The 22,321-nt window shown below is 53.3% G+C and overlaps 7 protein-coding genes across 7 annotated transcripts; 4 read left to right on the top strand and 3 right to left on the bottom strand.

The window, feature by feature from the left end:
• Positions 1 to 446: 446 nt before the first annotated feature.
• On the bottom strand, positions 447 to 1,472 carry SCP_0115770 (hypothetical protein; the record flags this gene model as incomplete). The annotated part of the gene is made up of 4 exons (XM_027753798.1): positions 447 to 572; positions 625 to 949; positions 1,005 to 1,060; positions 1,116 to 1,472. 4 exons carry the CDS (start codon positions 1,470 to 1,472, stop codon positions 447 to 449), a joined length of 864 nt encoding a protein of 287 aa, XP_027609599.1.
• A 302-nt stretch (positions 1,473 to 1,774) lies between these two features.
• Positions 1,775 to 3,147, bottom strand: SCP_0115760 (Probable eukaryotic translation initiation factor; the record flags this gene model as incomplete). The annotated part of the gene is made up of 4 exons (XM_027753797.1): positions 1,775 to 1,822; positions 1,876 to 2,106; positions 2,156 to 3,032; positions 3,089 to 3,147. The coding sequence occupies 4 exons, from the start codon at positions 3,145 to 3,147 to the stop codon at positions 1,775 to 1,777; spliced, it is 1,215 nt and encodes a 404-aa protein (XP_027609598.1).
• Positions 3,148 to 3,663: 516 nt separating this feature from the next.
• Positions 3,664 to 5,058, bottom strand: SCP_0115750 (tRNA (cytosine(38)-C(5))-methyltransferase; the record flags this gene model as incomplete). The annotated part of the gene is made up of 6 exons (XM_027753796.1): positions 3,664 to 3,927; positions 3,984 to 4,042; positions 4,093 to 4,498; positions 4,550 to 4,777; positions 4,852 to 4,973; positions 5,022 to 5,058. The coding sequence occupies 6 exons, from the start codon at positions 5,056 to 5,058 to the stop codon at positions 3,664 to 3,666; spliced, it is 1,116 nt and encodes a 371-aa protein (XP_027609597.1).
• A 462-nt stretch (positions 5,059 to 5,520) lies between these two features.
• On the top strand, positions 5,521 to 8,788 carry SCP_0115740 (hypothetical protein; the record flags this gene model as incomplete). Its single annotated transcript, XM_027753795.1, has 9 exons — positions 5,521 to 5,663; positions 5,723 to 5,794; positions 5,987 to 6,052; positions 6,107 to 6,148; positions 6,198 to 6,248; positions 6,303 to 6,356; positions 6,406 to 6,462; positions 6,518 to 8,724; positions 8,781 to 8,788. The coding sequence occupies 9 exons, from the start codon at positions 5,521 to 5,523 to the stop codon at positions 8,786 to 8,788; spliced, it is 2,700 nt and encodes an 899-aa protein (XP_027609596.1).
• A 457-nt stretch (positions 8,789 to 9,245) lies between these two features.
• Positions 9,246 to 11,033, top strand: SCP_0115730 (predicted protein; the record flags this gene model as incomplete). The annotated part of the gene is made up of 5 exons (XM_027753794.1): positions 9,246 to 9,293; positions 9,354 to 9,399; positions 9,460 to 9,597; positions 9,650 to 9,835; positions 9,997 to 11,033. The coding sequence occupies 5 exons, from the start codon at positions 9,246 to 9,248 to the stop codon at positions 11,031 to 11,033; spliced, it is 1,455 nt and encodes a 484-aa protein (XP_027609595.1).
• Positions 11,034 to 12,860: 1,827 nt separating this feature from the next.
• SCP_0115720 (FYVE-domain-containing protein) lies at positions 12,861 to 14,179 on the top strand (the record flags this gene model as incomplete). The annotated part of the gene is made up of 6 exons (XM_027753793.1): positions 12,861 to 12,954; positions 13,051 to 13,199; positions 13,278 to 13,349; positions 13,420 to 13,438; positions 13,499 to 14,050; positions 14,106 to 14,179. 6 exons carry the CDS (start codon positions 12,861 to 12,863, stop codon positions 14,177 to 14,179), a joined length of 960 nt encoding a protein of 319 aa, XP_027609594.1.
• A 1,847-nt stretch (positions 14,180 to 16,026) lies between these two features.
• On the top strand, positions 16,027 to 22,059 carry SCP_0115710 (predicted protein; the record flags this gene model as incomplete). Its single annotated transcript, XM_027753792.1, has 6 exons — positions 16,027 to 16,746; positions 16,794 to 16,910; positions 16,965 to 17,828; positions 17,887 to 21,018; positions 21,081 to 21,587; positions 21,637 to 22,059. 6 exons carry the CDS (start codon positions 16,027 to 16,029, stop codon positions 22,057 to 22,059), a joined length of 5,763 nt encoding a protein of 1,920 aa, XP_027609593.1.
• Positions 22,060 to 22,321: the final 262 nt, after the last annotated feature.

Below are 22,321 nucleotides of genomic sequence, written 5' to 3'. Positions count from 1 at the left end.
CATATCTAAGATGGGCGAGGATTAGGTAGCATTTTTTACACTGGGAAGCGTTGATCCCTCACTGAGGTGTCGAAGGGTCCGCTCATCCTCTTCATGCCTTCTGACAGAACATAGAATTGGTTCACCTGCAGTGCACGACAAACGCAGATTTCATTCGGTCGAATCGATTGCACAGTATGAACCAAAGACGTGAGGTATATCTTTTGCTGTTTGCAGACACGGATTACAGCAAGCAATAGCAATAGACCACAAATTCCGGCGAGAACAGGAAGAAATCATTGCAAGGGCATACGTCCGAACGACACAGCTAACACCATAATGAATGAGGGTCCCACTCACCGTGGTCCGTGGATATGACTAGGAGGGCCCAACGCGTCAACATGGCAAATCGGCTGTCATTCGGGAGGGATACCCACAAATTGAGATATAGCATCGAAAATCGTCGGTCACCGCTGAGCAGATACCATATCCTCGTCCTCGTCGTACCGACCTGCATCTACATCTGCATCCTGTGCCTCCGCTCCCCCTTCTTCTCCGTCAGCTATCTCACCTGTTGCCACGTTACGCTGGTACTGAAGGTGGTTGAATTAGCCCACGCGATGATTAGGACAGGTAAAGACGTACGTGGTAAACCGCAGTCCAGTATCCGCCCCAGTACATTGCCGCTAGCGCGCGCGAGAACGCCTCGTCCTGGCTGACCATTGGCCCAGGTGGGTTAGGTAAATAGTACTGTGCGTAATCTGAACCTGGGACTGCAGGCGGGTGCGGTGGCACGGCTTGCGTGAGCGATGGATCGTAGGTTGGGACATACGTGTCAAAGTTCAGAGGCGTCGAATCGGCTTCGCCATTTGCGTGCTCCTCATGAGTGCCGTTCGGCGCCCCTTCTGCTGGCGCGCTGTGCGCTGCTATCTTTTTAAGCTTCGAGTCCGAGGGTGGGACGTTGTACCATCTGATAATAGAACGTTTCAGCGAGATGGACGTATAGGAATTGACGGGGAACGTACAGAGGAGATCTCTTGACCGGTTCTTCCTTCCACTTCTTCCCGGGACCATGGTACGCCTCGAAAACCACGTTCAGCATAACCAGCAGCACAGGCGCATCACGTAGAGCATACCTCATACTCGGCCAATGCGCTGTCCCAAGCATCCACGAGCGCAGAGTCGTCCCAGATCTCGTCATGGGTGAGCTCCCGGCTCTTCTCTTCCTCCTCTTCCTCTTCAGTATACTCACCCTCGCCCGTCCCGCTTGTGCTCGGCCCCGCCGCGCCATCGTCATACCTCACTGGCGGGGCCTGTGCACCTGGGTCATCCCAATGTGCGTACTGCTGCTGGGGACGCCTGTTGGGTAGTTTCTGGTTTGTCTTCCGCTTTTTCGACGGCGGAGGATTTGTGGGGGGAGAATGAGGACCCGGCAGCTCTGCCGGCTCAGCTTGCGGAGCTGTGATGTCGTCGTAGGAGACCAAGGGTCGCATGGCGGTCAGTATGGCAAGCAGACTCGGTGGAAGCGACAGCGGTGCCAAGTTACCAACTGCGAAGCTGAGCTTGCAGATAATGTTGCAAGCATGTGACCGGGAGTCTTCACGCAAAATTGAAGTTCGGCAGGACAACATATAGATGAGTATAGGTAGATGTAAATACAAAACGGACTATGTATTCACATCATTGCAGGGATGCAATGACGGTCCACACATACAACAGGACGAGCGCAGAACAAACTCATGACATGCATGCAACATAGCGAAGAATATCTAAACAGCAACGAACAACTCGATCCTCAGTCATCGCCCTCGTCCTCATCGCTGTCGTCCGCCTCCTCAAGCCACTGCAAAGAAAAATAAGTAAGAGGACAAGGTAGCAGTAAAACAAAGGACAAACCTTGAGGAAGGGCTCGCTGGCCTTACGGACTTTCTTGCTGGTCTCCTTGTCAACATACTTCTTGCTGACATGCGTACCCCACTGCTTGACAAGGTCCTCCTCGATGATGTCGGCCTGGTAGAACTCCATCAGGATCTTGGGGACGGCAGGAATGAGGGTGGGGTAGGTAGTGCCGACGAGACGCTCGATGCCACCAAGCAGTGACTTCTGGTGCTTCTCAGACGTCACCATCTGACCAGAATCTCAGCAAAAAGAAAACTGGCACAACCAAATCACACACCTTCGCAAAGAGCAGTGAGTACTTAGGGATTTCAGCGACAATGTTGGCAGTGAAGAGTGCCTGGGCAATGATCTGCACAGTCTTGTGCTTCTTCGCAATGCCAAACTCTTCTGCCATTTTGTAAATCTCGACAGGACCGCTGTCACGGTTCTCCTCAATCCAACGACCGAGCTGGGAGTAAGGGCTGTCCACATCCTCGTCGCTGTCGTCGTCACCACCAAGCGCGATGGCGGCCATGCTGCTCTCCACCGCCTTAACGCGAGCCTTCACAGCATGGGTCGAAGTATCCACAGACCAATCGTCCTTGGTGATGGCAGCATTGTCGTTAAGTTCAGCGGCTTCTGCCTTGATGCGCTTCGTGAGTTCATCGTCACTACCGGCCGCCTCGTCCGCAGCATCGCCGTTCTCATGGCCGTTGCCGTTAGCGCTAGGGCTCGGGCTGCCATCGCCGCTGGCCTTTTTCGTTCCCTTGTTCTTCTTCGAGCTGGCCTTGGGCGGGTTTTTGAGAATGAACGTCGTCAGCTTGTGGCGCATGTCGACGCCAGTGCGCTCGCCACACGCCTTGCAGTTACGGATGATCTCGTCGTTCTTGGTGATGATGAGATCCGTCTCGGGGTTCTTGCACGACTTGCACAGCACGAACTTGTCGATGAACACGTCCAGGAGCTCGCGCAGCTTGGTTGCGTCATGCGCGCCGTTAACAATGTAGCGATCGTTCTTCTCGTCGAACGACGTCTGCGCGCCAAGTTCGCAGCCGAAGAACTTGGTGGGGTACGTGGGCGGTCGGCTTAGCGCGCGGGCGACGTCAGACATGTTTGGTACGACAGTCTTGATGCCATTACCCTTGCCTTCTATCTTAGTCAACAGAAGGGGCATGCTGCGGAAGGAGAAAGGTCAGGCAAGGTAACACGAGGCAGAAAGGAGTCTGCGCACCGGTAGCGGTAGAACTTGTCGTCAACATCACGACGAACGTTCACGATACCAGCAGACATGTTGGGCAGTATTTAACGCTATACGCGGGCTCGTTCATGAGATTCGTAAGGACAATGAGAAAATTTGCGCACAGTTCTAAACGTATTGGGCTGGAGTAGATGTTTGTGTCTCGATATACCAATTGGCGGACGAAGCATTAATCCTCTGCTTTCACAGAAGATGTCAAGCGGGGAGAAAGAGTAGGACGAAATCGTGGAATACAGGACGACAGCGGCGACTTGGGAATGCGGACAGCTAGTCGAGTGGAAGGGAGACGAAAACAAGCCGGAGCAGCGAGCGACAGGTCATACCTCGTCGGGGAATGCCGGCTGACTCAGTCGGCATGTCTTCCAACTTAAGGCCGGATCTCCCCCTCACCAAAACTTGTCTGTCTACTTGTCCGACGCGTGTATGCCCTTGTGCTAGGCTTCTGGCGTGTAGATATATGGAAGGTGCTACAGGAAATTCGGGATTCACGTTTTTAGGCGATTCGAAGTCAAACCCATTGCTGGACCACGTGGGAATTAAGGAGAGTATCACTCAAACAAATAGTTGATGAGCTCGGTCACTACGAACACATTGACACTGTTGCCAATCAGCCTATACTGGGTCTTTACGGACGTATCATCAGGCCATATGAAATCTGACTGCAGCTCCTCCTGAGCGGGAGGTGAGAAACAGAATATCCGCAAAAGCTCTCGGGGCGAGAAATAGCGCAGCTCCAGCGGATCGAGGATCCGTACGGCATCCTTCTCTCCACGAGACTGAGCCTCGAGGAAGCGGTCGAATACGTTCGTGGTCTAACACCCGTGAGCGGATTGCAGAGTAACTCAGTAAGCGCATTGAAGGCACGTACGTCTAGTTTTTCATTCATCTGCAGGACAGAGCCAGAACGCTCTGCCATTTTCGCATAACCTGCTGGATTTGGTCTATTGATCTTTGAGTCCATGTAGCTCAACGCTGACCTCGAGTGAAGCAGCAGCTCCTGCAGGAAGAGGGGAGGACAATATCAAAGAGCCTACCCCATTTCTCCAGCACATGACCTGGAACGGCGCAAGGATGCATGTATCCTTTTGGGGCATCCGTGTCTAGGAACTTCCTGATTTTGGCTACTTTGAAGTAAGTCTCCTGGATTCCCTCTGTTTGTAGCCTTGGGTCGATCCAGTCGTGGCCGTGCCCAGGGATATGTCGCCATGTTTTTGGTTCGCATCCCTGGACGTGTGCAAAAGTCAAAAAATTTGCTTTGGCAAGCAGATAATATCGGAGACGGGAATTTGGAATGCCAAACTGGAGAGGCGTGAGGAGAAGCTCTAGTACTGCGTAATTCAGGGAATGCAGAGTCGTCAGCAGTCTCTGCCTGGTACTTGAAGTCTCCACCGAAAACATTAGTATACAGTTCGGAGAAGCATGGTGTAAAATCACCTCGAAACCAGCGACGTTTTCCACCAACAGATAATGTGGGTGTGCACCGTATGAGGCTAACTCTGGTAAAACGTCTTCAACAAGGTGGATGAAGGATTTGGCTCTCGGATCTGCTGCGCCCTTGGCTAGGGGATTTAGCACGGTATACGGCTGACATGATGGAGATAAAAGCCAAAGTTCTGTCTTGTATGACCTCAGCTCCGAGGCCGTAAGCGTCGAGATGTCGACCTGCTACAGAAAATATGGTCGGTGACGTGCAAATTTTGCTCAGTCGTTCCCAGAGCCAGGAGAAAATGCACGACCTTGTGGATAACATTTGTACCGTAGTTCGCCCGATAAACTCGGCATGCATTCTGATCCCAGTCGAAGGCACCTGCGACTGTGCCATCGACGTTGCTTCTCGACAATGCACGGTGTAGCCCACCTAGGAAAAATCAGTCGTTGCAATGGAAACGTTCTTGAATGATCGCACCCAAGCCTGAATAAAATTCGAGAGCACGAATTGCCATCTGAGCTTATGAGAGCACACAGGTGGATGGCAAAAAGTTCGAGCTAAAATTGTAATTTGCGAGGGAGAACCACTTCGAACAATATGATATATCTCTTTCTAGAAACTTACCGAGGCCTGGTTGGTAATTAATGTTGCACTTCGGTGGTGAACTGCAGCTATGACTCGGAGACAAATATGATGATGATCTTGACAACAGTTGAACGATCATACTAATAATGGGTGTTTACGTAAGCCATGACCCTGTTCATTTCCACCGTATTCCAGTTTACCCGCGCATTCCGCGATACCTCTCTCCAGCTACTATTTGGCTGCACTGGCTTAGCGTTTGGGCACGCCCTTTCGTTTCTTCACCCCTGCATGTGCTTTGAGATAACCTATCTGCTGCTTTTCGAAACGTTATCGCTCCGGCTTGAAAGCATCGTTCTTTGATCTATACACTTCAATCTGCTTAGCCATCAACATGTCGTCTGCACATATATCCTCTACGCCAATCGCGTCTCCATCGCATGCCCCAAAAATAAGGACAGGTGCAGCGGCAGGAGAAGTAGTAGAGAGTGGACGAGTCGAGTCGAGCCCCAGGGCTGAGACAACGCCGCGAGCAAGGTCCGTTCTTAATCGAATCTGAGAGTTCACCGTCCGAACAAGTCACGGTATTCTTGCAGATCTCCTTCACGAGGAGGTCTCCTGCCACCGTTCGGAGTGCGCGACCCGGCCCATCTTCCGACCCCTCAAAGGTAAGTTTAAATATATGGCCGAACTCGCACAAAGTGGCTTTCTGTACGCACTGGGGACCGACCCCGGAAAGTGATTATGGTCTCGCTGCTACTTCTATGAGCAACACCGAGACGAAAGTGCTTTCCTCGTCGGCCTCCGAGCTACTTCCCCAGCCCACGCCTTAATGAGTTCGGACGCTGACTTGTGTGCAGCCCTGGAAGCCGTGGTGCATATTCCACTGCAAAGGGTCATCCACCAGAATCGCCACTGTCGTATGGGTGCGCAGCATTTTTGATTATATATTTACAGCCTGCCTAATCAAACATTTGAAGGCTGCGTACCGCGGTGCCATCCATGACTCGGATGGCGTCCAGGTAAGGTGTTTCAGCAATCGTTACGAGCGTTATCTGAGGGCGATCATAGGGACAAACGGCCTGTTGCCGCGGCAGCCTCGTTTATTACTCCTGAGCCGAGGTGTGCACCTCCGTCTCGTCTCTGATAATGAGCTCATTATTTGTCCTGTGCCAGTCCTGAGGCACGACGGAGGTTACCTCTGGGACATCAGGATCTGGCTTCTGTGTTGTGAGCACATAACCACGTTATATTATGGGATGCTGACGATTTTCAATAGCGCAAATGTTTCCGTCATTCCTACCCCACACACGCCGCCCCTTCGTAGCCAGAATGAGTGAGCGATGTGAAACTGCAATTATCCTAACCTTCCTAAACTTGTGAATTTCCAGGCCTAAATCTGGCGCGGGCACTATATTACTCACTCAATCACCCACACTTTCCCCCTTCCCGTCATCTCGCGATATCACCCCCTCTTCAGGTCTCTCCTCTCCGTTCATGGAGCGCCTTTCACTGGCAGACCGCGCTGACACAAGGAGCAGGACTCCCCACGACGTATCTGTGGGCCCTGCTATTAAGAGAACATCCTCGGTACCCATGCATGTAGACGACATGTTCCCCCATGAGGGAGGAATATCTAGTACTCCCCCACCTCTGTCGGCTCCCGTGCCCAAACGTCCAGCTGGCGGGGAGATTCATCGCATCCGCTTGCAAATGGTTGCAGAACAGGCCGCTCGCCAATCCGAATCAGAAGCGAGGCGCCCTAACTATCTCGTGCGCGAGAGGCGCATCAGTTCTAACGATGCCTCAGCGGACCACGACGTGACCGAGGTGGAACAAGAAGGTCTACCGTCCGGTCTGGGAGTGACCGAGAGTCCTGTCAAAGGCCGAAGACTCAAGTTGTTCCAGGAAACGTCGGAAGAGAGCTTTGAGCAGAGTCTGCTCGCAGGAGGATACCCTGGTTATGGATACACTCCTGCGTACGGCGAGCCTCAGACGCCCGATAAGAAAGGCAAAAATCCCCTGTCTCAACGTGCGGTGCAGTGGCTCCAACAAGCGACTCCTGGCCAGCCCGGCCCTTCCAACGTGCCTTCAGACCCTGAAAGCGATTGGGTGCCAAGCGAGAAGGAGATCCTGAAGCGGAAGCGGTTGGCTGCCTTCCAAGATCACCCTGAGATTTCCGAACCGCCAAAAAAGCTGCACCCAGTTGAAATAGAGGGTAAAGGAAGACTTTTGCTGAACGTCCTACCCGAAGACATGCCTTCGCAGTATGAAACTCCGGCGAAGAAGCGTGGCAGTCGACGCAGGAGAAGGGGTGGCGTTGCGAGCGCGAAGAAGCGTGGGCACGTCACTGAGTCGGTGCCAGACCAGGGCGAAGTTTTGAAGCCTGACTGGCCTGATTCATCTTTCCCATGGTGCATGCGCGTACAAGAAAGGGCTGAAACGGCGCGGTTGGAACAAGAGGAACGCTTCAAATGGATTGACCGCTACTTGGACAGTGATCAAGACTCCGGCGACGAAGACCTTAATTCAGAACCGGACAAGGAGGCGCCGCCCATGCGTACGGTGTGGGGCAAGATGGTCCGTCCCAGTTTCATTCCGAGGGGAAGACCCGATGTCAACGATGACTGGGAGGGGAACTTCGATCCTGCTGATGCCAGAGTAGCCCTTAAGTCTCGGCGATCTGCGCGAGAGTTTGCAATGCATCTCAGACAACGAGCTAGCCAAAACTGTTGTATATGTGAGGGCCGACGCGATGGGGGTCCAGCGGTCCAATGTGATGACTGCGACCGGTGGTTCCATCTCGAGTGCGTCGACATCCGTGATCCTGCAGAACTAGAAGACACCTGGTACTGTGCCGATTGCCTTGGACTTGGCCAACTGGCATCCGATCCTGCATCGGAGCCTACGTTCGTGCCTACAGACGAGGGATTGTCAACAGTGAGGGGATACGATCCGCTCTTCTACCAGGGATCACTGCAAGAATCGCCATCGACCCCTTGGACTATGTCGAGAGCCCCCAGAACACCCATACGTGGTCGTGACTTGACATTGTTTTCATCTCGTTCGACCTGGGGGGACTCAAGCAGAGTTAGCCCTTCCACACCCCTCTCCTCTAGCCAAAGCGTGAGAGTATATTCGAGTCCTGGTCCTTTCGATCAACTACATCCACGCGAATCGCCTTTCGATCCGTTCACTACACCATCGCGCGGCATCAAGTTTGGAGCGCCGGTGACCACCCCAAGGAACCTCCTTTGGCCAAGTCGCTCCGGTGGGCAGATCCGGACACCTATACGTGCTGGACGGCCAAGCGGCAGTGGGCTGCAGTTCGGTGCCTTTGATGACAGCGGTGGCCCAGCGATCAGTCCGTACCGCAATATTTATTCATACGACGACACACCCGTTCGCCGCTCGAAGCCCCGGGAGGACACAAAAGGGCTGGTGAGCAGGCGATTGTGGGATTCATCTTCGCCCGCACAATTCGGGGCCGCCTTACCACAGGAATCCCTTGCGAGAATGAATGAGGACAGACTGCTCCCCCGATCCCTTGAGCAGCTTGGCAACAGGACAGTGCCACAGTCTGTGGGCAGCGACGATGGTGCGTAATCTCCTTTACGTGCTGTGCATCGATACTCACACGACATCATATTTAAGTTTTATGAACTCCAACGTTACGAGCGCTCACTGCGTTCCGTCATGATGATGGTCTTGACGCAACGTTTCTTGCTATATTATGGTGTCAGTTAATGTTGTTGTCTGTGATCACATAACGTAAGTAGTACCTGAATGAACTTTTAGCACGTAGAATATGCCTGTAGCGCCACCTTGGTTACACACTCACCATTTATCTCATCATCGTACGCGCCTGGGTGGATTGGATCCCCTTCGGCTGCAGTGTTATGACAATGATCTATCGAGCTCACGGTGATTTTTCCCTGGATGTTAGAGATGATACGAAACGTTTCCTGTCGAGCTTCTTTGCTGAATATGATGAATATCAGAGCGAGTGAGTCGTCGTCGTCGTCACGGTCGCGTCGTTACATCTTCGTGACGAACTGTGACCCTGTCGTGACAGACGCGTTTGCGTCACACTTGTCAAATTCCGCCAGTCTGACCAAGATGTCACGGTCTCAACCTACGCCTGCGGAAAGTTTGAGGATAACAATAGTACTGACAGTTGATTATGCGACGGCCATGCGTTGCTGAGACCGTCTTCTTCTTCCTTAGGCTCTCGCTGCTCTCCGATTCAAACCACCGGAACAGCCTTACCATGGTGAGTGCCAGTGCGCTAGTGGAGATGATTGCACACGTTTGAAGAATAATTATTCAACAGCATATGTTCTTGACCTGCGCACCAAGTTTCCAGAAGACCAGTTGCGCTCGTCTGAACAAGACATATGGCGAGAACGCGCTCTGCAGCTTGAGGAAAGCCTAAAAGAATTGCAGATCAAGTATGACTGTGAGCATATTGGTAAGTAATCACTCGTACATATTGGAAAGAGCAGCAACGGAGTACTTTGCAGAACTAGTCTCTCTCCGTGAAGCCCAGCCCCGACAATCATCAGAAGCGCCTGTAGAACCACCAGCATCAGCTGGGAACAAGAAGAAGCAGAAAAAGAAGGTGCCTGCGCACGTATCTCCGGTGTCATCGCTGAAAGCAAAGCCGTTGAAATTTACCTTACAAACGGTACTGAATGGTGCTGGCAATGGTATGTTTTTATCGGAACTCTATCCGCAGAACGAAACGCCTTCACTTTTCGTCTACAATTTTTACTCCTTCCACCATCCGACTTTTGTGACCCGTTTCTTTACGCTCATTGAATCCTTTTGGATTTGCTCTATGATTTCGCTTGTCTGATACAGAGCCCAGCTGTTAGTGTACCTCCTGGTCCTTCGACAAAAAGCTTGCTGTCGGCTTTGGAAACACTGGACCTATGGTTAGCGGTACATGCTGCTAACAAAGCTGTGCTTCCCGCTGCATCTCTCACAGCGATGGTGGCTCGCGCTATCGACGCTCTGGGCGCACTTTTCGTCTCTGTTGTCCCTCCAAATCACATAATCTCCTCGTCTGTCGGCAGCCTTGAAGCTTTGACAACACTCGTTCCTCGCCTACTCACAGCTGTCTTGCCCCTGCCGGACAGAGGCGGCCGCAAACAGAAGACTAAATCATCAGAGAACCTTGCTGTACTTGATGATGTTCTTGGGCGGTTGACTACTGCGATCTTGGTTCCTCTCGTTCGTTCCTTTGCTCCCCTGTCTAGGTTCCATCTGTCCACCTTACTGTCGCCGGAGAGAAACAAGCAGAAGCGTTCCCAAGCACACAATCGGCATGAAGTGATTGATATTCGCGCAGAGACCCTTGCTCTTCTGAAGGCCACGATAATCACATTGGACGAGCTCATGACCACTACAATGCTGTCCGCGCCCAGCATCCACAATCTCAAGCACCTCCTCGTCCTGGAAGCACTCCGCGAGCTACAGAGCCTGTACCCGGAGTCGTATGCCAGTCCTGACGGCGTTCAAGGTGCAGCAAGCACAGCTTGGGCCCGCCCTCGTCTCACAGAGCGCATCGAGAGGCTGATCAGAAAGGACACCCTGTGGTATCTATGCAACGTCCTGCACCTCATGTTCGCCACCACGCCTCATATTCGATCACCCGCGCCTGTGGATCTCCCGGACGAGTCGGACGGATCGCATGGGCTTCTGGAAGAAGCCGTATACGCGGGCTTGTCGGCCTTGCTGCGGGGCACACGTCCGCAGGCGCAGCGCCCCGATGCGGAGGAGGGTGACCGTGGGCCTGCTGCTTCAGACGGGAGCGCGAAGGCCCCCTGGCGCGGCTCGGTGATGGGCGAGGTCGAGCGTGGGATGTTGCTCGCAGTTGTGGAGCGCGTCTGGCTGGCGATGTGAAGTGGCTTACAGAGGGCCGCTCTGCTCGGGGGAAGCGTACGTGAGGTTTCCTTTTCTGCGCGGCGCTGATGAGCTGACTGTGACGGCATACATAGAGCGAAGTTTCTCCTGGCGAGCGGTAGCACTTGGCACCGTATGCGCCACGCTACGTCGCGTATCGTGGGTGCAGGTGCGAACGTCCGACCGGTCCCGCCCGAGCTGGCCTGTCGCTCACCAGCACCACTGTGGTCTAAGTGCGTTACGGAGTCTTGCCTGCTGGTTGTGGCTAGCGTTTGTTAGGGTGGCGGGCGCTCTGCAATTTACACCACAAAGGTGGCAGATTGCCCGAGCTCAACGCGACAAGCTGGGGCTGCTCGTCCAAGCTGCTTATCCTGTGGTGTCGCCGCGTCGATGCGTCTAGGCTAGTACAAGTTTGTATACGAGGTCAGGGCTGGTCACCGGCGCGGTCGACCGCTGTGTTCTCATTGGTGGGCATAATAACTCTAGTTACCGTTGGTGCAGTTTACCGACGTCCGGCTCCCGGTGATCAATGCTGGGAGGTCGATGAGCTCCATGTTCCGTACCACGGTGCCTCTGCACCTGCGCGTCCGCCTCAAATTACCTCAACTGTGCTATCTATGTACGTACGCACATTTGGAGGTTTCCTATAGCTTGTGACCTTTGAGGTGTTTGGGTGTACGTGCGTGCGAGCATTCTTCAACCAGAGGCCATCCATTCTAGCATTGAAGTTCACGCGCACGCACAACATGTCTGAAGACCAGTTGGCTGCATGGACCCATGTGAGCACATATTGAATATGTGCTATTGAGAGCCCTATCGGAAGGTTTCGGGGGAGCTGTCAAACAGCCGGATTGGGTGAATATTCTTCCATGATAGTTATGTTGTGCGTGGTTACGCGACCAGGGTCAAACCAGTCTAGCAGCCAGCGTGTCACAAGCAGGTTCGAACTCCTCTCAAGCTTGCTCCCTGTCCTTCCGGCTTATTATAAAATGCTTCAAGTCAAGTAAGGTCTGTTTCTCTTTCGAACGAGATGAAGAGGAAATCTTACCACCACTGCGAGAGCACGAAGTCTGGTTGGAAGACGAAAGCTTGATGCAGAGCCGCGTCTTCGTTGGAGGCAGGAATCGCATCTGGCTGTGACGTGCGGCGAGGTGCTGCAGGGTCGCAGGCAGAAATCTGAGCCTGTCATCGGCTCAAATTTTGGACACTCGCATTTTCGGCCAATGTGGCCCGTGCTGGTTAGGGTTGGAGTTCTACCGAGAAGAGGTCCACCGCTGATTGGCTGGATACCAACGCCAATTCTTTCGGAGTTTGATCGAAATGTGTTTGATAACTTTTGCCATAGCCCTACAGGGAATAGCTGAAACACACCGTAGTAGCGGAGACTGGAATTATTTGGTCCGAGCTCTGCTGTGCGCAGGTCTACATAAGGAAGCTGTGTCGTCGTAGACCAAATATTGACAGGAAAATGTGCCCATCTCAGGGAGCTCATTTCCATGTGCTTGTGGAGCAATTACTGAGCGAGATGAATATACGTTACAGATAAGCCTGAGAAATTGGGATTCTATTGAAAATTAGGTCCATCAACCGAGATGGATTTCCCGAGGGGCCGTTGTCGCATATGGCAGGAGGGGTATCGGGCCAGTGGAATGGACAACGAGCGCGGAAAGGTTAATTTAAGTCTTTATCAGGCATCACCGGCCGGAAGCTTCCCGTGCGGTTCTGAAACCATATAACGGAGACGGAGGCAAACGTTAGTTCGCGATACTTCCGTCTCCTGCCTCCCCTCCTCCTCGTCGCGCCATCCCTTCCGCCACAAGCCGGGAAATGTCTCTCTCTTCCACCCTTCTATCCCGTCTCAGCTTGTATCGCCACTCGACTGATGCGAAGGACGAAACGGCCAGTATTGTTTCGTCACAGGGTGAGTCTCCGTTTCTCAGACTGTATAGCGACCATCTCTATCTGTTCTATGTGTCATGTAAACTGTTTCTAACGGATTTCCCTCTGACTTTCGCAGGCAGTTGTTCGTCGTCTGGAAGCTCTTCAATGAGTTCTTCAGTCGAGTTGTCGGTCTCAGACCGATCACTTCGCCCGTTAGACTGCCAGTTTCCTCGTACAAGACAGCACGAGCATTTGGCAGTCTTAATCCCGAAACACTTGTGGAAGGTGAGTTTGATTCCCCTTGAGTGATATCACATGGCTCATCATGTCCGTCATGATCGTGTTCATGTCACGGTTGCACAGCCTGACGCGCAGGCATCTCATTGTGATATCTTTCGGTGCCACAAGAAGTTCTCAATGTGGGAGCGAAAGCATGTACGTTCCATCAGCATCACTGTGTGGGATCTCGCCGGGCTGATGCAAATGTACCTCTTGGTGCCTCTAGCATTGTCGCAAATGTGGCGGTGTGTTCTGCGTGAAATGCTCCACGCGCTTCACAGCGCTTCTTGACACAGCGAATCTAGGTTTTCTGAACCCACCCCGCGATATCCCCATTGCGGTGTTCGATTCTCCGACGTCCCCAGTGCGTTCCTGGCGCGTCTGCGACGACTGTTGGTATCAGATCCACGGTTGCCCCAGTCCGCGACCTTCCGTGATCAAGACCCGCCCGCTCGCGCTTGTGCGCGAGTCCGATTCCGATACTTCCTCCATTTCATCCTCAGTATCCTCGTCACCCGAGATGTCGACGCTCCGCCCGTCGATGCGCCGGATACACGCGTCGCCGCGCATACTTCATTCGCCCTTACGCCCGAGTACGCCTTCATCATCGCCGCCCAGTGTCGTGGGAGCGCTCATCGAAGACGCGGAGCTTAGTTTAGGCGAGCTCGAGTCGTACCCACTCAAACATTCGAGCGTCGTGTGCAAGGCGAACGGCGGAGGACGGTGGGAGCCGAAGCCTATCGTGGCGCTCGTGTCTGATAGGCTGCCCGGTGGAAAGGCGCCATATGAGATTGAGCTTGAGCGGGAGGAGGATGAGATCCGCCGCCGCCGCGCTAACCCCATCATTCGCAATGGAGGTGCGTTGTATTACCCTTCGCGTTTCTGAGCACGCCAATCTTATGGTTCCTGTAGACTTCCAGCTGCGTGCCCCTCGCGAAGTCGAGCCGCGCTCGCCAGCCGGCCCCATTTGCCTCTCTACATTCTGAGCCCGTGCCGCGTGCCGGCTGTCCATGTATGTCTCTGTGTTGTTGTCTCTGCTGCTTTCGTTATCGTCCGTATACCTGACCCGTCGTTACCCGCCTTTCTATTCCGTATTATTGGTCTGCGCGCAGGCCAGACGTTCTTGTGTATACCTTTGCTTGCGTACTCGCTCTGCCTAGATTGATTGGTTGGTACTGTAACACTTGTTAATAGTTGTATTGTATGTTTGCATCTATCGTTGTCGTACATATAGGTACATATGCTTGGGTCAATAGAGGTGATGTGGTACGGTAACTCCGTTCGCTTTCGAATTGCGGTCGGAGCTTCGCTGGCACTGGTACACTGGAGGCACGAATTGCTAAGCAAACTTGTTGATTGGGGAAGTCATGTTCATTCAATGTTGCACACCATGAACGGAGCATCGCTGATCATGAGTATCAAGTCCAGTTTGCATGGAAGTCACATTCATTCAATGTTGCAGTACACTACGAATGAAGCATGTAACTTGCGTGGTCGCAGAAGTGAAAATGAGGTAGTCAACGTCAGATGTATTCCAGCGTTGTAAAAGACAAGCAAATGTCGAAAGAGCAGGGAATGTGTCGTTTTTTGCATCCGAATGACAGGCAGCAGAAGGAGATGTATGGCGAGCTTACATCGGCAGAGTTATTGTAGGTATATTCGGGCCTATGCTCTGCCATATATGTTAGTGACGGGTCTGCACCACTGACCGCTGAGCGGCAGCGACGCCGCCCAGTTTATCCGCCACAGCTCTTCCTGGAAGGCGCGGGGTAAGTAGAACTTGACGGGTGCTCCGTCCCTCGTACGTCTAACGGTAAGACACAAGAATGTGCGGCGTGGAATATAAGCATTAGATACAGTATAGGCAGCTTCGATCAAAACACGCAACTCGGTGGATTTACTTATCAGACCACAAAAGACATCTTCGGAACGGAACCCGAACTGTAGCTGAAATTGAAGCGAGGGATTCCTATTATTCCGTAACCGCAGACAATGTGAAGACACAGCTGAAGATGTTAAATTACTTCCCTGGTATGATCGGAATTTGGTTTGACACGAGTCACACGACTTGGATAAGGAACTGAACCAGGTAAATAGACATGGTACAGAACTCACAATATGCGCAGAATTTGGTCCATCGATTATGCAGTTGAACTGACCACAGAAATGTACTTCAGATAGTGGCATACTTCATGATGCAATACCGGCCCTTGGATTGCGCAAAACTTGTCCAGAGGTCGTTACAATGTCAAGAGTGTAAGTATCGCTGAGAGGTTCAGAGAGACCACGGATAAATTGTTACCAGGGTATTGCCCTGCTTGCCATGAGTGATTTCCAGTTGGTCCGAGTCTGCAAGTCATGGAAAACTCAAGGAAAAAAGGTAGAAGGTGTCTACCTGCATATCGCCGCGATAGTCGTGCCGTAAGATACGTACTTAAATCAGCACGATGAAATCGGTAGGGCTTTTTGAATGATAAGCTAGAAATTGTCTTGTGTCGTTATCCATGGAAGGAATGGATTTCGCGTACTTCGAGGTAAATAATAAAATAATAATTAATCACCGCACCGAAACAGACTGGGAAACGATTGGATATTTTACAACAACGGCACGCAGTGCATCTCACTGGTATCAGATTCTTAGCAGGGGCGTGTCGATGGAGTTGTCTCAAGGACATATCATGGTCACGGTCACGGTGTGTTTCGCTACAAGGCCATGTGGTGACCACGTGGTGTGGGATTTTGCTTTGCCTGTACCCTTCATTCAAACGCTGTCGGCTTGCCCTACGGACTATACCCCTTCGACGCGGTCGTCGACAGCGGCCCAGCTTTCTCAATGACGGCGCAGCCTCACCAACCGCTTTCCCGCCTTTTTATCCCCCCACCAATTAGTCATGGGTTCGCCGACACCGCACCTACATATTCACCCGGTCTTCCTACAGCTATTCATCAAGGAATACACCCACCATATGGGATGAACGTACCGAATCCCATGCAAGCCATGCAAACCATGCAGGGCATGCCACCGTTGCAGACACCTATGCAGCCAGCATTCTTCCCCCAGCCCCCGGGTGCACCGGGTCGACCAACGTTGCATAGAAGCCATCCCAGCGTCGCCCAGCTCGCAGCGGCAGGCATTCTGCCACCCGGCATTCCTGTTACGCCTCTGGGGCAGAATGGCTTTCATTTTGGGCCGATGCAGCCATTCGGCGGTCAACCTTTCATGCCAAGGAACAAACGATCGTTGAGCGTAAGTGTTGGAGGACCGCCGAAAGCTGTACTGGGGGGCCCGCAGCGCAAGGTGAGTCCGCTGCCTGCTCCCGCCGCGGTGATACCACCTCCGGCGCCAGTGGTAAGGCCGAAGAAAGTGATTGTCAACTTCCCGCGCGAGTCAGTCCCCGAAGAAGCGCGTCCTTCCTGGGCCAGGACGCCGCTCTTCCCAGTGCCAGAGCAACCGGACGTGCAACCTCCGGAGTTGGCATCTGCTGAGCAGTATCCGCCAGACGAATGGCGGCTCACTTTGCCGAATACCGTGGACGTGTTTTTGCCTGGCAAGGTAAGTTTTCTATCCTCAATCGTGATCGGGGCTCTAATCACGCGTAGTCGGCTTGGGACGACATGAGGCGAACATTGATTGAGGAAAGGCTGGAGAAGTTGGGGGTTGAAAGGGGGTCAGGCAGTATCCCAAATATTCACGCCCCTCATGCCCGTGCTGCCTCGGTGCGTCATATGTTTCAGGAAGACGCGCATATCGTGACTGATTGGCTGCTTCAGATTTCATCTCCTGCTGACCCAGCGCTTCTGTACTTCAAGCTCAACAAGCTGCAGCAGTCTCAGAATGCGTCGGGGTCGAATTCACTATCCTCGTCGCCGCATCTGAATTCGTCTCCATCTCCCAGCCAGCTACCGCCACGGCTTCAAAATCGTCACGGGCATAGCATGTCGCTTGCGCAGCCACCTTCATTTCAATCTCATTCGCCGGTATACAATCCCGCTGGTGCATTCAATCCCTTCGGACCGACCGCGACCCTCGGCTCTGATCAAATGCTCATTAATCGTTTATCCCCCGCACCTATACCCTCACTAGACAATATTCATGCACCACAAGGACGGGTCCCAGCTAATTTCTCAACTCTTGCCCCTCCTCAGGCTTCGTCGAGGCCTGAGAGCCGCCCCGATTTCTTCCGCGGCTTTGGTTTAGATGTTACCGAGGAAGAGGAAGAGCCCATGGAAGATGTTCCAGCTAGAGAGGGGCTTCGCGGAGCTGATAGCCCCAGTGTGGCGGAGGCGGAGGAGGAGGAGGAGGAGGAGGAGGAGGAGGAGGAGGTATACGACGCGACGGAAGCTGCTAAAGAAGAATACGAGGATCTCGATCAGGATGGCGTAAGCACTGTGGCGCAAAGTCGTATACATTCCCGACATGTGTCTCGTCTTTCCGCTGCTCTCTCCTTACGCTCCGTAGGTGGGATGGCAGGCGGTTTCACTCAGGCAGCCGGCGTCGCATTGGATGTCGTACCGTCCCTGAGCCCCTCAGCAGTTGAGGCGGAAGATTTGGACCAGGACCCGGATCAGGACGCAGTGGGTGAATGGACGGGATCGGAGGACCTACGCACGGGTGCCGAGACGTCTGAGGACGAGGTGTGTAGACGCGTTATCTTGTTTCCGTCAGGACTGAATGAAGCGTGTGGTTGTGCAGAGCATAGGCGAGTGGTCTAACCCGTCCGACGAAGAACGGGCGCGTCAGCATCGTGTTGAGCGGCGCATGCTTCGCCGCATGAAGCAGGAAGATCCTGAGGTTCCGAGGAGGATACCGAAGTTCCCGATCCCACCTGTGACACAGGCAGTGAAGGATGATGACATTGTCTCCAATCCTAGCGAGGAAGACCATGCAGAGGTGCAGGAAGCATACCTGGGCCTTGGGAAAGAGGGATATCACTCGAGACCGGGCTCAAATCTCAGCGGGAAGATTCGACCGCTCCCTCCTTTGCCAAACTCCCGACCAGGATCTGCACCATACTCATACCACGACCCTGCATTGGCACACTCTCGGGAAACATCTGTGTCGTACTTCCAGCCTGGAGGTATTCAGTCCCGCCCACCACAGTCTCAGACAGCACCTCTACCACGCCGAGATTCCCTCAATCCGTTTGCGAAACCATTCGTCTTTGGTGCTAACTCAAGTGGGCAGACAACTTCGTCGAACCAGGCGCCTGTATCGGCACCTGTTTTGCCGTCGACATTTGATCATGAACGGACAGCATCGTTTGGCAAACCTCTGAATGCTGCCGCTCAGGAATTCAAGCCTTCATTCACGTTCCGCCCGCCACCCGGAGTGCCGCAGTTAGCGTTCGGTGCCGAGGCTTCTCGACCATTACCGGTGCCCCCAGATGTGGTGCCTAGAGCTCAACAGGGCAGGGAGAAGCGGCAGCGTCGTGTGTCAAGTGGTAGCTATGTCTCTGAGGATGAGGACGGCGTGAACACAATGTCATCCTTCAAGTTCCCTCCTTCTGCGGATAACACGAAAGTAATGAGGCATTCTGCGCCCTCGAGTCCGCCGCAGGGTCTAATCAGCAGGGAGATGTCCTTAAATGCTGGCGCGAAGCCGTTCAACTTCTCTGGATTCTCGACATTACCATCAATCTCGCAGCAGGCCAATGTCTTGTCCCAGTCACCTGTCTCAGATGAACATGATGACGAGGATGAAGGGGATGACGAGAACAAGCCTCTGGAACAGAGCCCAACGGAACCTGCGGAACCTGAATCGGCACTTGAGCTGCCTTTCCCCCCCACGTCCAAACCCAAGCGAGCGCCGATCCCGTTGGACTTCAAGCACCCGGTGTCCACGAATACCGTTCCCGCCGGGCTATTCAGGTCGCTCGCCAACGGTGACGGTGAGGAGCGCACACGTCGCGGTGTCCGATCGAGACTTAGCTCGCGGGATATCTTCGAGCATAGCCCTCATCAATCGCTGGATGACCTGAATGTTCCTACTATCTCGCGCAGAGTATCGAAGAGCCGTCTATTCACAGATCCCGGACTGCGGGACTCGCCGCTTTCAATTGTAGATGTCTTCAGTGCGGATCGACGACGATCATCATTACCCCCAAGGCACCGCGAGGATTCATCTCTCTCGGATATTTCCATCCCCCCTGTCAATCTGACAAGACGCTTGGAGATGCATCAGTACGAACAGAGGCTGGAGGAGCTCCTCGACGAGAAGCTCGAGTTCATCAAGCGAACGTTAATGGACGTCAAGCAAGCGTCCAGTGGATCGTCTTTGAACCCATCTACGGAGAACATGATCTCCGAAGTGGTGTCCTTGTTTCGCACGCAATTACAAGAGTCTGCGACCCGCGGCCTTGCAGACAGTGAGATGGATGCGCGCGGCGAGCTGGACTTTGAGGTTCTCAAGGGCATCATTGAGCAGAGCCATGCAGAGACGCGTGCGTTGATGCAAAGAGACCTCTTCGAAATCCTCAGGACTCATGCACAAGAGCCGACTATGATCCAGAGAGTCGAGGAACTGAGTCATCGGACGGTGAACGCAGTTGTCTCAGCAACATCACAGCTCGCCGTCCGAATGCAGACGATGGATATCTCGAGGTCTTCTCCGCAAGTAGAGATGGAGTCCATCGTTCATGAGCTCATGAACTTGTTGGTGCCGCAGCTTGCAGCGCTTCGCCCCGAACCTATCGACTACGAGGGCCTTACCGCACAGCTCACTCAAGCCGTCAAGCCCCATATATCTCAACTCATCGACCTTGCATCGGACAAGCGCGAGACAGCAGGCCTCATCGTTGACAGTCTCATCCCCATCCTGTCTTCCTTGCATGCACAAACTCCGCCGTTTGACACGGAGACTATCGTAGGTCGGCTCACTACAGAGGTGCGGAAGATCGTCGCGCCTCTGGACGCGCATGAGATCAAAGAGCAGGTCTCCGATCTGGTGGTGGAACGTCTCGACTCCCGCCTTGCTATGAGAGACAAGGCATTTAATGTTGATGTTCTCTCCGAGAAGGTAGTGGACAGCATCTGCGATCTCCTCGCACCTGTGCAAGAGATCCAGAGTGCTGTGAATGCTCTGGTCGACAAGCAGGGAACTTCATCTGAGCCGGCACTGGCTTCCGTTAAGGAGGACATCCTCGGTGTCCTGTCTGATCTCCCTCAACGTTTGGTCGCTGCGACTGAAGCACTCAACGTCGCTCAAGCCGAAGTCAAGAAACAAACAGAGGATAGTGACCAGGTTAAGCCTATAGCGAAGAACATCCAAGACATTCAAGCCGCATTGGGCAACGTCACGAGGGAACAGCAGAAGCTCGCCTCTCAAAATCAGGAGTTTTCTGATTTCTGCCAGGACATCATCAAGCATATTAACACGTTGCCAGAGGCTATGGTGGAGGCTACGAGCATCCTGCAGAATGCGCACGCGGACTTCGCTGCCCGGGACACATCACAGAAGGATGCTGAAGAAATCCGCAGGTTGATGGTGACCGCCGCTGAGCTCCAGGTGCAGTTGGCGAAGGCCCGTGCTGCTCATGGTCAAGTTCGTGTCGAGAAGGACATCATCATGGATCGTTTCAAGACTTCTGAGGCCGAAAGAGAGCATCTGATCTCGAAGGTAGAAGAGTTGCAGAATTCGCTCACGAATAAGAATGCCGAAGTCGTTACCACGGAATTGAAGAACGCTGAGTTGGAGGAGGCGCTTGCGAATGCTCTCGACCGGCTCAAGGCTGCCGACGTGCAGGCACAAATTCAGCATGACCGTATTGCCCAAGTTGAGAAGGGTAATCACGAGCTCGCCTTAGAGAACCAGCAGTTCAAATCTCAGGTGCGATATTCTGTGGTTGTTCGTCCTGGTAGTGCATCAATTTGCTAACATATCTTATGCAGGCCGAGGCGCTTGATTTGCGTGTTGTCGTCGTGTCTCGCGAGAAGGAAAGTCTGGTCGAAGAACTTGCCAATCAGCGCCGGCAATACGAAGATCTCGCTTTGCAGCAGAGCCATTGGGACGATCTCCGTCATGCTACAGAGCAGATCCACATGCTCTCAACGTTGATGGGCCAGGCAGACAATGAAGAGCTGAAGGAATTAAAGTACATCCGCGATCGGAGCAAAGTTCTGGAAGGCGAACACTCGGCATTGCAGAGACGCCTGAAGGAGTACGAGAACAAGATGGTGAGCAGCGAGAAGATGGCTCAGGCTTCTCGTCAAAGTCTCGCACAGGCTCAGCAACGGGCAGTGGAATGGGAGAGACTCACCAAGGAATACGAGAGCGATCTCGAGGCCACTCGGTCCAAGTTGGACGAAGTGCAGCAGGCGCACTCGCAGCTAGACGGCGATTATTCCATGGCGAAGATGCAGCTTGAAGAGCGAGACGCGGAGGAACGCCTCGACAAGGTAAGTTTCGCCCAAATACGTCCGTCTTTCGCGCTAACAGTGCGTCTAGGACCGGCAGAGCAAGCTGCGCGATCAGATTGCAGCGCTTGAAGGACAGGTTGCGCGTTTGCAAGCCGAAGTTGACCAAGCGAAGAAAGCTGTAACTTCGGCACCTCCTGCGCGTTACCAACAAAACGGACATGCCCACCCGGTAGCACGTCCGGAGTCTCGTGCCAGCACTGTCTACAGTCGGGCAGGTACGCCCCCAGCATCTTTCACTGCACCTGGTGGGCCTACCGCAAGAGCCACGACGCCGAGGCAGAGTTCAATATGGGACTCAATGCACGCGCCCAAAAACCAGGTCCCAATTCGACTGCCGGTGACGCCCAAAGCTCAGCGCCTCTCGCCGTTTTATCGTTCTGAAATACCATCACCAACACCCAGCAACGTCTCTGCCGCACCTACTCTCGGCAACGATGGGTGGTGGGAATGAACTCTCGCATCTAACACTCACTAGCATCTGACCCGGTTATACCATTGACTTTGTGGCTAAGTTTCATTTCCTCGCTATCATATGCACGTTCGCCGCCTCATCTCTTCCACATCTGCAGCCAAGTACATCTTATGATTCCCTTCATCCCCGGATTGGTTACATTGCGTCGTCTGATTCATTCACACCGCTCGATACCATATTTGTTGTACAATTCTGGCCGATATAAATGCATTAATCTGAAACATAGATTGAAAATGTGCGG

Source organism: Sparassis crispa (genome assembly GCF_003851025.1).
Source record: "Sparassis crispa DNA, contig_000000F, whole genome shotgun sequence".
In the NCBI taxonomy this organism is placed as follows: domain Eukaryota; kingdom Fungi; phylum Basidiomycota; class Agaricomycetes; order Polyporales; family Sparassidaceae; genus Sparassis; species Sparassis crispa.
The sequence above is the reverse complement of the archived record's forward strand: the minus strand, read 5'-3'. Positions and strand labels throughout refer to the sequence as shown.